At 38.9% G+C, this 13,575-nt stretch overlaps 1 protein-coding gene across 2 annotated transcripts in view; it reads left to right on the top strand.

The window, feature by feature from the left end:
* The window catches only part of SCAF4 (SR-related CTD associated factor 4), a 52,948-nt gene extending 39,569 nt beyond the window's left edge, over nt 1-13,379 (top strand). For both annotated transcript variants that reach the window (XM_072968462.1, XM_072968455.1), the window contains exon 20: nt 12,083-13,379. In XM_072968462.1, coding sequence (XP_072824563.1) covers nt 12,083-13,026 — 944 coding nt within the window. In that variant the 3' untranslated portion in view covers nt 13,027-13,379. The remainder of the gene's footprint in view (nt 1-12,082) is intronic.
* Nucleotides 13,380-13,575: the final 196 nt, after the last annotated feature.

Here is a 13,575-nt window from a genome sequence, read left to right as displayed (position 1 = left end):
TTGAGTGAGTGAAGAGATTTCATCATCACCAGGAGTCTAATAACCACTACTTTCAGACAACTTTGAAGAATAAATAAACTGCCTCTGATTTAACATTTAAGTCTTGGAGACTCTGCCCTTTATTTCTTACCACGAGTGAAATATATATAAAGTCTCAGCCAACATGTGAAACAAAACAAATCAAAAGTTGATAAGCTTAAAAAATCAGCTTAGTAATAAGCTGAGCACTGCTAGAAAAATAATAAAATTTTTGACATTTATCATTACCCAACATACCTGTTTGGATGTCCGGCTCCTCCCACCCCCCAGAATGGACGCTCCATGAGAGAGGAACATCTGTTACGTGAGTAAGTGGATAGGTGGATGGTTCTCAGTGTAGGGCTGTTTTACTTCTACCTCTGGTGATGATCTTGGTCTGTAACTTTTTAAACAACATTTAGAAATTGGAGGATGTTCCAAATATGAAATGGTTAGAATATGACATAACATAAAAATGAAACTGTTTTATTAAACACTTTTAGCTAAAATGCAGTAGTTTAGTTCCAATCATGAGAAAGAAGCTTTCCCTATTCTTTCAGTTGGAAATCTTGAAAAGAATATCCCATGAATTTTGACTTTTTATTGAAATGAGACTTTTTAAATGTGTATCCAAATAAAGAATATTTATCCAAAAGATTAATCACAATTCCATCATACTGATCAAGGAGTACAGTAATCACAGGCAGTGTTGCAGCACTGCAGAACTAGTAATCAGGGCTGGGCATTGTTGACGTTAACCAAGTCATGGAAAATTAGAACTAAGATGCTTTCAAGTTTTGTCTTGGTGCTCTAATGTTTCCTCTTATGATAATAAAAAAGCAATGTTATACTATGCCAAAAAACTTTAAGCCTAGAAGGTGACACTAAACTTCAGTTCTTCAACTGTGGGAAAAGAAATAAAAATGCCACGCCGGGGTGTTGTGATGATTCAGTGAGCTAACATATAAAACAACTAACATGGGGCCTGCCACGGGGTAAGCGCTCAGTTAATGGTGGGTGCGATATTACAGGTAAGGAATATCCTAGGTGATATTTAGAATACCTAGAGAAGAATATACTTTGAAACTTTGAAATATTACTTTATCTCTGATTTATTTTAAACTGTTCTAATTATTGGCAAAGGGTGCAGTCTTTTCAGGAAAGTATGTATCTTGGCATAGTCACCTCAGATATTTTCATGGTTTATTAGACCAGATCATAAATCCACACATATTAAAGTTCCATCAGTTGGCTTGCTGAGAAAATGTGTGTTAGTCACAGTGATATTTCATTTAAATAGCACACTCTAATATCTGTGTTATTCCCATTAATGATACTCAAATCATTTTCTTACAGTGGAAGGTAAATGTATCCTTGAGACTTAACTGAGTGTTTGGATCTTAATTTCTGAAATGTGGCAATAATATTTTTAAAGTAGAGGGGCCAAAGTTTCAACAGATCTTCGAAAGTTCTGTAGTGAGTCCTGGTTATGAAGGAGGCAGTGGGGTGCTTTAAGATTGGTTTGGTTTAAATAATTTTCTCTTAGTTTGGGAGGGATGAGTATGTATTTCTGGAGTTGGGCTGAGGGTAGCCCACAGTACCAAGTTTGTAGAGACTTAAGCCTCTGTCTTTCATAGATTTTTATTGTTTTAGTAACTGATAATCTGAAAACATGAAATTATTTGATGCACAGCAGTGATTCATTATCACTTGATTTTAAAGGAATCTGTTCTTAGTACCTCACACTCCAAGATAGCTAGTTAGAGCGTTGGTGGTTTCATAAAAGCTAGAGGACACAGTTACAGTTGTTGATCATGTAGGAGAAAAGGAATATTAAAGATGATAGCAATTCAGTGCATTCTCCTTACTGTATAAGTGTATGTGTTTACTTTTCCAAACTTTTTGTATAACATGTATTTATTAATATGTACAGCATATTTTTTTTAAAGTTCATTGTAAATGTGAAATTTGGGTTATTTTGGTGTTCCAAACAATAAAAAAATACACAAAAAAGTTTGTTTGTGTTACATATCTCTATTGTGTTACCAGCATATCCAGGATATCTTTTCAAGGAAAAATTAAGCTAAGTTGGACTCATTCCTCTTGTGGAAAATTGAAGTCTCTTCTCTTGCCAGATACATTTATTCATTATAATTATTAAAATACAGACATTCTCTCCAGTTTTATCACACTGCTGTAAGGTGGTGGTGAAATTTATAAATAAGAATTGGCTATGTGTAAGATTGCTTCTTACTGATAATTTTTGTTACCAAAGATTTAAAGTAAAAGTCATGAATTGGTGGCCTCCAGGCTGAATTGCTAGAGAGTGGGATGTACTTCATGCTTGATTTCCACACATCGTTGCCTGGCCTCAGTAGGCATTTGAGTTGATGTTCCAAAATTGAGACACTTCAGGAATTATGTAGACAGAATTGGCTTGTGAATTAAACAGGTGTGTTTGCTTTTATGCAGTAGCTATGATCCTTAAGACTTCCATGAAGGTGAATAATTTCACCATCAAATTCTGTAATTACAGTTGACTCTTGAACAGTGTGGAGATTAGTGGCTCTGATTCCCACACAGTCCAAAATCCACGTGTAACTTTATAATTGGCCCTTCATACCCGCAGTTCCACACCTGCAGGTTACCCAGCTGTGGACTGCGTAGGACATATTTACTGGACACAGTCTGTATATGAGTAGATGATGGAGTTCAAACCCATGTTATTCAGGAGTCAGCAGTACTTTAAAATTGGTAATTGAATTGTGGTGATTTCACTTAAGCTTTGGATTTTTCTGCCTAGAATTTTGATAACTTTTATAATTAGCAATTTTTAACATTTTGAATTAGAACATTAGAGCACCAAAATACTGGTATAAATAGCACTCAAAGGTGAAGAAACTTTTAAAATATTTTTTCTTGTTGTGAACTTTGCTATAATATTGGTTATATTATAAGCCAGAAGGGTCTACCAAGGTGTTTGTTTACCCTATAAAAGTGTTCTTCTTCAAAGCTTTTAAGATATTTGAGTCGATACTCGAAATACTGCATTATATTGTTCCACTAGAGTTAGGTAGTTAGAAAAAGTTCCCAATTACTCATCACAGTGCCTGCAACTTAGTATATAACATTGTTCAGTGAATGACTAATAGTGATTAATCCACAAAAAATATTTACCTTGGATATGAATTTATGCATGAATACACTATTTTCTCAGAAGGTAAAGCACTTCAAACAAAACATGGGGAAGGTCTCGCACAGAAACTTGAAAGCTGCTTATCACACTGTCTGCATCTCCTCCTGCACTTCCTAGACTGCAGAACTCCAGCCTAAAGAGTCTATTTTAAGTTTAAAGCCCTCTCACATATTTTTGGGCTTGAGGAAGGTGGGAGGGGCAGACACTCTGGGCTCTAGATTAATTGTGATAGACAAAGATAATGCTGTGAAGAATTTCAGGTAAGATTTTTTTCCAGCTAACATTGGAAATAAAATACCCTGTGGATAATCTCATTATGTGATGGGTTAACTGTACATCCCAAACATCTTGACTTTTTAATAGTACAACTCTTAACTCGAAGTCACAACTGTTACACTTTGCCAGTTATAGTAAAATAGCAATTCATATAGAAACTGAAATTCTTAAAGACAACCATAAATAACTGTAGGGAAATTGATCAAACCTTATTGTACGTTATTTTTCAAAACCCCAAGGAGTCATTTCAAAGAGATAATAATAGTCTCTTATTCTTCATTTGAAATTATGGTTTTATGTATTAGATTTTATCAAAACACAATGTACTCTATGCTCAAAATAGATACACATCTTATATATTATTGAAAATTTAAATTTCTCTTATTTATTGCTAACATTCTAAATGATTTTTTGGTATAATTATAATGTAATCTAAAATATGCTTTTTCTCTTTCTTTGAAAACTAGCTCCTCATTTTTCCAAACTCCCCAGCTCCCAACACAGTGCCTACTATAAGAGTCGCCTGAGAATCTGTTCAAAATAATTAAGCTCTAAATATTATTAATCGGTGAATCTAGGCAAAGGAAATATATGTATGGATTGTACTGTTACTTCATTTTTCTGAAGGTCTGGAGTAAAAACAACAAACATTTTTATGATTAAAAATATATGTTTTTTATATAATGTACACATACGAATCTCAGGGTATTGGTAGGAGAGACAACAGTGGTTGATAAATCTTTTTCCTTATGTGAACAAATTTTGTGTTAGGTTCATGCAAGAATGCCACAGAAATTCATTCTGTTGGAATCAAGTAAGGTGGAACTGCGACTAGGAACAGAAAAGAAGGTTGTGAGAGAACACTGCTGCTTTGCTTAAAATAAATTTCAGATCTTCATAGGTTTACAGTGGACTCACTGCCCTGGGGAGAGACCTGGACCTTGTAGCCAGCCACTGCTCTTGCCCCATGAGAGGTATCTTTTGATGAGTTGGTCGTCACTTATGGTGCCATCATTTATTCATTCATACATTCAACATGTATTTACTCAATACCTACTGTGTGCCAGGCACCCTTTTGGGTACTAAAGATACCCGAATGACAAGAGCTGTTTTCCTGGGGCTTAAATTCTAGTGGGGGCTTAGATAGTAAGCCAATAATTTCGCATGGAGATGCTCCAATGAAGAGAGTAAAGCAGAGACTGGGATCGGAGGAATGTTGCATGAGATGTGCTATTATAAATGGGTTGGCCAGGGAGAGCAGCTAAGGAGATAATACGGAGATAAAAGAGGAAAGAGCTGTGTAAATGCAGAGGGGAAACATTTCAGGAGGAATAACAGAAGGGAAGCTTGGACTGATAACAAACTTGGCTTGTTGGAGGGACTCCAGTGGGCTGTTAGGGCTGGAGCAGGGGTGATCAAAGGGAAGAGCAGCAAGTGATGAGTTCAGAGCTGGTTGTCAAGCTGGTCATGAGTCCAGCAGGAGTTGGTGTAAGACTTGAGCAAAGTGTTGTAATCTGGTTCCCATTTCTTAAACGATTACATATGGATGGGTATTCTGTAGAAACCAAACTATAGGAGTTGGTAAGAGTAGAAAGAGGAGACCAGTATGGATGCAACTGGAATAGATGAGGTTAGAGAGCTAGCAGTGTGCACTGGGGTGGTATAGTGAAAGTAGTAAGCAGTCGGATTCAGAATGTATTTTAAAGATAGAGCCTCAGAATGGCCTTATTACTTAAATATGTGAAGGAAGCAGTCAAAAATGATTATTTGACCTGAGCAGTTGGTAGAGTGTAACTGCCACTCCTGAGATGGGCAGATCTCAAAGAAGAGCAGGCTTAGGAGAAGGATGTTGAGTTAAAATGTTGGATGTTTTAATATTCAGGGGCAACTAAATATTCAGGTCAACAAAACAACTGGTAAATAAAGTCTAAAGATGTAAATTCTGGTATCATCAGCAAATATAGATACTATTTACAGCCACCAGAGCCTGTAAGATTACCTAAGGAAGAAATGTATGTAGGGAAGGAGTGAGAGGGATGAGCCCAGGAACACTTCAGCATTTAGCAGTAGAGAATCTGATATGGAGAACTAAGACATGTTGGGAACTCTTCTAAGTGTTATTTAAGCCTTACAGTCCTTGGAAGTTGACACAGTTACTCCCATTTTGTGGGTGGGAAATCTGAAGCATCAAGAGGTGAAGTAACTTGCCCAAGTTCACAGCACCAAGTGGCAGAGTCTAGAATTCAACACCTACACTTTTAACCACTGTCCTGTATTGTTGCATCCAGCAAAGTACACTGACAGGGCACAGCCAGTGGGCAAGGAAGCAAAAATCCTTTAAGCCCAGGAAAGAGAGTTCCTAGGAATGAGGGAGAGATCAACTATCAGATGCCTTTGTTGGGGCAAAGAAGATCGCTGAGACTTGCCAACTGGATTGTAGGAATATGAAGGCTTCTGGGTGACCTTGAGAAATGTGGTTTCATTGGCGTGATAAGTTCAAAAGCCTATATAAGTAAATGCAGGGTCAGGAGATAATGAAGAAACGGATACAGTGATTTTGGACATCTCTTTGAGGAGGTGTGCTATATAGGTAAACAGTAAAATGGTGATAGCTGAAGGGAGATGCAAGGTGAGGGAGGGGTTTTTTGTTGTTCGTTTTTATTTCTAAAAGACTGACAAAGACTAGAAATTTTTATTGGAAAGCCCAGTAGAGGGGTAATTTCTGATGCAAGAAAGGAGGTAGTTGCTAGGTTGATATCCTTGTGAAGGTGAGAGGGCACGTACTTAGGATTTGAATAAGAGGCTTCTTTAGCCTTTGGAACGCAGTTCACAGACGGGAGGAGTGACACAGAAACAGGTGCGGGTAAATTGGTAGATTTGGTGGTAGACAGGTGGGTAAAGTCTTTATAAATGCCTTTTTAAAATGATAAACCAACTAGGATAAGTAAAATCTGGTATTTCCGTATAATGGAATATTCACTGGTAATACAAAGAAATGAAAGACTTACACCAGCTACAACATGGATGGGCCTTGAGAAGATATGCTGAATGAAAGAAGCCTGTCACAAAGGATCACACATTGTATGGTTCCACTTATATTAAATGTCCAGAATAGGCAAGTCCATAGAGATGAAAAAAACAGAATACGTGGTTGCCTGGGGATTGAGGTGGAGTTAGAGGGAAATGGAGAATGATGGTTAATGGATACAGGGTTTCCTTTTGAGGTTGTGGAAATGTTCTAATATTTACTGTGATGGTTGCCCAACTCCAGATATATTAAAAACCATTGAATTTTACCCTTTATGTGGATGAATTACAGGCTCTGAATTTTATCTCTGAAGCTGTACACAGCAAACCAGCTAAGAGTAGTGGAATTAAGGAGAAGCAGTAATAAGTGAAATACATATCTAGAAACATGAGAATGTGAATCGACTAAGAAAATTAGAATTGCTGGCCAGATTTAAGGGAACATTTCTATTTGTAGTTATAAATTTTAAATAAGACCAGTCAGCATGTTGGGGGTGGTGCACAGCCGTGTTCATGTGGAGATCAGGTAGAAGAGTTGCATTTAAAACCAATGGTGAGGTTTTTCCGGGCAACATGGTGAGGGAGAACCATGGACTCCAAGGCAGGTAAGGAGGAAAGTAAAGATGTGAAGGGCATTGGGGACATGATCCTAGTGGGAATGACGGTTGCTCTGGGAAGAGGGTTAGAGTCGGGTACTTGAAAAACAGAACTTGGCAGTGAAAAAGTTATTTGTAATGAAAGGTCCAGGACTTTGTAGAGGCAGTGGCTGTGATAGGATGGAAGCCGAAAGCATGGTGCAGAATAGGTAGAATGAGCACCTTGCCTTTTCTACTAACTTGCCTTTTCAGATGTTCCTTCTGCTCCTCCTCCTCCTCCCTTCCTTACCTTTTTCACATGGCAAATCCTTGCTTTTTTTGAAAGATCCAAATTAAATCCTCCATGAAAGTGTCCAACTAATGTGCTCAGTTGATCACTCCTATAGTGTTTAATTCAAGCCTTATAACTTTCCGTATGTCTCCCTACCTACGCAACTCTGTGGCCATCCTTGGCGTAAAGAGCCCTATTCGTTTATGTACATTTGTATCCCTTATTTATATTTTCTAGATTTCAAGGTCCACACTAGTCTCAAGCCATATCAACCTACTCATCCCTGGCCACCCCTTTAGCCTTTTAACATACTTGTTCTTTTTCCCCCATAATTACCAACATCTTTGCTAGAGATAGCAATGGCACCTCCCCTTTAATCTTGACTTAAATTTTTAAATTGTGAAACTGTCAGGGTTTTTTTGGCTTATTGTAAGAAATAACTAGTTAAATGCCTGTGTATTTCTTATACTTCTGTAATTTGAATGCAGACATTTGAGACTGTCACTTTTTTGGTCTGCCCTAAAATCCTACTGTATTAGAAAATTTGGAAATTTCTATCTAGAATGATACTTCCCCAGGTCTGAACTCTTCCCTTTTTTGTTCCGCCCATATTCTGGATAAGTTAACACCATGACTCTTCTGTGCTCTACCTATATGCATTTAATCAGTTTCAGCGCATTTCCACTGGATGTTGCCCAGGCCCCTCCAGCTCTCAGTATTACCATGTAAAATTTATCATGTCTTCAAAAATTGCATCTCTTCCTAAATTTCTGCATTGCGTTGATGTCTCCATCCACTTGTTCATTCAAAGCAGAGAGCTATGTTCCTTCTCTTAAATTCTCAGTTCTGCCTGCTAACGGTCTTAAATCTGCTTCTCAGCTCCAGCACCTCTTTAGTTCAGTCTTTCTCCTGGATTCTTAGATTAAGAGCCTAGCTGCTCTCCAGTGTCCTCCCCCTTGCTTTCCTGTATACAGCTTGCTAGAGGGATCTTTCAAAATGAACATGGGGTCATCCTTGCTAAAAATTCCTCCATAGTTTTCCCATCACTCTAAAATCAGGGTCCAAGTTCCTTGTCATGGCATACAAGATTGAATTGCCCCAGCCTACCTGTTCAGCCTCACAAAACTGAACTTTTTTCTTTTAATTGATAGCCGTTTTTATTCATACAGATTTCTTTCTAGCTGCTTCAGTAATAAACCTCATCTTCTCGCCTTGATTTTCCTCAAATTTTCTATTGCAAGTCTTAAAACAGCACACTTTACTGCTTCACCTTCCTGTTGATAAGCCTTTCAGAAGCTGCTGTTCTCTTGACCAGTAATAACCTTTCTTACTCGTATTGACCTTGTATGTTTTCCCCTTCCTTTGAGACCCAATTCAGACATCCCCTGGGATTCCCACTCAGACTCACACACACCAGCTTTATCAGTTCCACCCTTGTCAGCATACTATAGTATGTGCCATCTCCTACAGCAACTGACATTTGTCTGTTTCTGTGAGGCGCTCTCCTGTTTGAAGGGAAGGACTAATTTTTTTTAATCTTTAATCCCTAGCACATTAAATGAGTTAATGTAAACCTCAGATGTTCAACACATGTATGAGTGAATTTTTTTGAGTTTGTAACTCGTGAGTGATACTGCATGTCATACTTCCAAATAAAATGAATAACTGCTTTGAATGCCATTTAGACATGGGTAACCCACTATATATTCTGTTGGCATGTGCATAGTGTCAGCTTTCCTAATAAAAATAAAAGTGAATTTCAGCTACTATGCCTACCAAGAGCTTGTGCCGCCTGATATATTTTTAAATATAACTTCTATTATAAAAGCTGTACTTTTTTATTTGAATGCAAAACAACAGATAAGCAAAAACAGTCCATAATTTCACCACTTCTGTGGTCTGAAGGCCAACATTTGGAACAATGGGAATATTCTAACAGGGAAATCTATAAACTTTGATGGTCTATAAAGTGTTAGAAGGAAATGGACTTACCTATGAAAAGGGGAAGGGATTTAAGTATATAGTATTTTAAGCAAATCCAAAATACAAATATCCACTTTTATGGACTAGATGAATTAGGCACTAGTTTTTCTAGGCAGTTTAAACATAAAAGTTAACCCTGTTTAATCAGTCTGTATACACCTTCAAATGCATATGATAAAGGACTTAGAGATGTGTTCCTAGAGACAGGGTTATATTTTATAAAGAATCATTGCCCATTTGATCTCTTCTGTACAAGGTTGAGGTTGGCCTTGCTTCTTTTGGCAGCTGTCAGATGGGTAGTTGAGGAAGCCAGTCATCATGGAGAAATTAGGAATAGGACCTTCCCATCATTCTGTAAGTCAAGTGTTTCCTGTTAAAGACTCATCTGAACCTAAAACTTTTGGTATAAGAAGATGCTTTGAACCTCTTCCCCGTTTTTCTAGTGTTATTTTAGAACTTGCTTTTGGCCCTTTGATCCTATAGTTGGGTACTGGAACGTGTTGCAGTAACTTTTTAATAGTAAACATTGATTGTTTTAGTCCTTGAACAAAAGCTGGTAGGGGGCATTATACCTCATGCGTACAGTGTGTGCTTAAATTAACGTGCATGAGGTCCTGGGTTCAATCCCCAGTACTGCCATTAAAATAAATAAATAAACCTAATCCCCCCCCCCAAAAAAATGTTTTTTAGAAAGCTAGTGGGAAAGTAAAGTTTGACTTTTTAAAGTATTTCCATATATACCTCTATTAAAAGAGGTTGTCCCTGGGTACATATTTTTTTGCTGCCTGTTTTGAGTTGAAGTCCACAAATACTGGGACTGCACGATTCCTTTAGAAAGTGGGAGAAAGTGGGGGAGGGTATAGTACAGTTCAGTGGTAGAGTGCCGTGCTTACCATGCACAAGGTCCTGGGTTCAGTCACCCAGCCTCCATTAAAATGAATGAATGAATGAATGAATGAATGAATGAATAAACAAACCTAATAACCTCCCCTCCCCACCCCCCCAAAAAAAGGTTTTAAAAAAAAGTGGGAGAAAGGACCTATCTTGGGTGCCTTGTTGTCCTGCTGTATGGTATATGCTCAGACGTTCGCTAAATGATATGAAGAATGCTTGTCTGCTGTGGATTTCATGTCAGTCTGATATGGTATAGGTGGTGGTCCTATATATGTTCATTGGAATTTTCCTAAGGACAGTCTGAAGAATCTGTGGACGGATGAGGTCTTTGCCTTGTCCATCTGTTTCATCATTTCACCTTTTCACCATGGTAATTAGTATTTCTAAACTTTGGGCCTGGCATATGGAAGCTCAGTGTATTCATATCTTTCCCAACTACCAGAGTGCTTGACTGTAAACTGTGGTGGATTTGGGGGGACCAGGAGAGGCTAAGAAGATCTTAACAGTCAGAAATGAAAAATGCTGTTTTTGCAAAGTGAAATACTTAGTGTTAGGACATTTATCATCTGTCAGAATACATGTGTGAATAATAACAAGCACCCAACTGTGTGCCAAGCTCTAAGCTCACTTAGGTGTTCATCTCATTTAATCTCAAAATGAGGCAGGTAAATTGTCTGCATTTCTGAGGCATGTGTCCAAGGTCACCTCTGTGTTAAGACTTTTTTCAGCATAGTTCTCTTTAAGCATTTGAAAGAAGATAACTCTGTTAAAGTAAATACCAAGTGATGAGTCTTCAAGTGTTAAGAGAATTATAGACTGATATATGTATATTTTCCAGTCTGCTCTATTTAGTGCCTAAGTCTGGCAGAATAGTATTGGAGCATCTGTTTTGAGGAGTAAAAACTAAAGTAGAAATTCTTACCTGTCGTATTAGTATTAACTGTTTATACAAAAAATCTAGGAGCAACCAGGACTTGTTAAATGTTTGCTAAAGTGAGTAGGAGGAAGTGTCTTAAACCGAAACTTATGAGCAAACCCTCCTGTAAATGGGACATAAAACCAGTAAGTCGTCACTTTCAGTAGCACTAACTTTATCAGTTTTGCCACCTTTGGGCAAAAAGTGAATGGCTGAACACTCAGCATGGTTTAGCAGTCATTTCAGCCCAGCAGCATACGTGTTATGCTGTGCTTTGGAAAGGAGCCTGTTTGTGCACGGGTCATTTGATAAGCATTAGTGTTTAAGTAATGCTTACTGCATAATAACTACATGAAGCATTTTAGTGACAAAGAGCCCTCTCTCTTTACTGGATTTTCTGGGTCATTGACCACATTTTTTTCTAGTAATAAATTAAGACTTGGAGTATAAAATTTTCTAAGAGTATACCTGAAATAGCCTTCAATTGGTTCAGTTCGGTTCTTTATTTCTTTAGGGCATAGCACGTGTTTCTTGAGTATTTTGAATGGTAAAACAGCTACTAATCAAGGCTATGAAAGGAGATTTTCACATACTCTTTCCAAAAGTTGATATAATTTCCTTTTGCAGCTTATTTTGACTTCCACTTATATTAGGTACTAATGTTTTTATATATGCTATTAATAGATAGCTTTATCTAATTTAAGTGTGTAACATATCTTTAGAACTGCTTGCCATGGGTTGTTACTGGGCCCTCGCATTGAGTTTCTCCCAGGTAGACTGGCAAACAATATGAAGTTTGAAGATTTTGGACTGAATTTCATTTTACTTCAAGCTCCACAGGAAATAGTTGAAAGTAGTGTGACGTCTTCTATGTTATTTACATGTTAATTTTTATTGCCTCTCAGGTACTCAAGGAGTTGCACCTGGTCCTGTAATTGGGCTCCAAGCCCCATCCACTGGTCTTCTTGGTGCCCGACCTGGCCTAATCCCACTCCAGCGCCCGCCAGGAATGCCTCCACCCCATTTACAGCGATTTCCTCTGATGCCACCTCGTCCCATGCCACCTCACATGATGCACAGAGGTCCGCCACCAGGCCCAGGGGGCTTTGGAATGCCTCCGCCTCACGGAATGAAAGGCCCCTTTCCGCCCCATGGCCCCTTTGTTCGGCCTGGTGGAATGCCGGGGCTCGGGGCCCCAGGACCAGGCCCAGGCGCTCCTGAAGACAGAGACGGAAGGCAGCCGCAGCCACAGCCGCAGCCGCAGCCGCAGCCGCAGCCGCAGCAGCCGCCACCGACTCAGCAGCCGCCACCGACTCAGCAGCCGCCACCGACTCAGCAGCAGCCACAGCCGTTTAGAAACGATAACAGGCAGCAGTTCAATGCAGGTAGAGACCAAGAAAGGTTTGGAAGAAGATCTTTCGGAAGTAGGGTGGAGAATGACCGGGAACGGTATGGGAACCGTAATGATGATAGAGATAATTGTAATCGTGAAAGGAGAGAGTGGGGAAGAAGGAGCCCTGACCGGGACAGGCACCGAGACTTGGAAGAGAGGAATAGACGCTCTAGTGGGCACCGAGACAGAGAGAGAGATTCTAGAGATAGAGAGTCTCGTAGGGAGAAGGAAGAAAACCGAGGGAAGGAAAAGCCTGAGGTGGCAGACAGGGCCAGTGGGAACAAAGCCGCTGAACCTCCCCTTAGCCAAGTGGGAACCGTAGACACTGTTTCAGAACTTGGCAAGGGGGAGTCCGAGTCTGCAGTCGTAAGACCTTCTGAAGAGTTGCCTGCTGAGGCTACCTCATCCGTTGAACCTGACAAGGATTCCGGCTCAGCAGCAGAGGCTCCTCGTTAGAGACTGGAATTTGTCAAAATGTGACGGTGACGCTTCCGGAGTGTAGAGCTTGAGGTGTACAGATGCTGTATCATATTTGCTCCTGCTTATCAGCCCCGCAGTAGTTGGCGGGGAATTGTAAGCAATTTGATTGCTTCCCTTCTATTTAAAAATAGCCACAAAATAACAAAAAATACTGAAAATATGAATAAATATTACCCTTTTTGCTGTAACTTTTTAAAAGTTTTGACTTTAAAAAGTTTACAAATCGTAATTAGAAGTGCTATTTTTTTTTTTAATTTAAGACAAGGTAACGGTGAAAGCTCCTCAGAAACAATAGGGACGTTTTTAATAAACTCTATTTTCGTAACAAACGTTAACGTGTGTTATTCTTCCTGCACTGCAGTGAGGTGGGAAAGGACTGTTCACTGTCAGAGTCTGAGCTGTTAATACTGTATCGGAGTCTAAGTTAGACTTGTTCATTTGATGGAAATACACGTCTTTATGTAGTCACTCTCAAACACTTTTCATTTGTAATATTTTTGATTTTTAGCATTTCAGTCATAAGGT

The sequence above is a fragment of the Vicugna pacos genome, chromosome 1, assembly GCF_048564905.1.
Source record: "Vicugna pacos chromosome 1, VicPac4, whole genome shotgun sequence".
Lineage (NCBI taxonomy): Eukaryota > Metazoa > Chordata > Mammalia > Artiodactyla > Camelidae > Vicugna > Vicugna pacos.
Note: the sequence above shows the minus strand (reverse complement) of the source record. Positions and strands in the feature narration are given on the sequence as shown.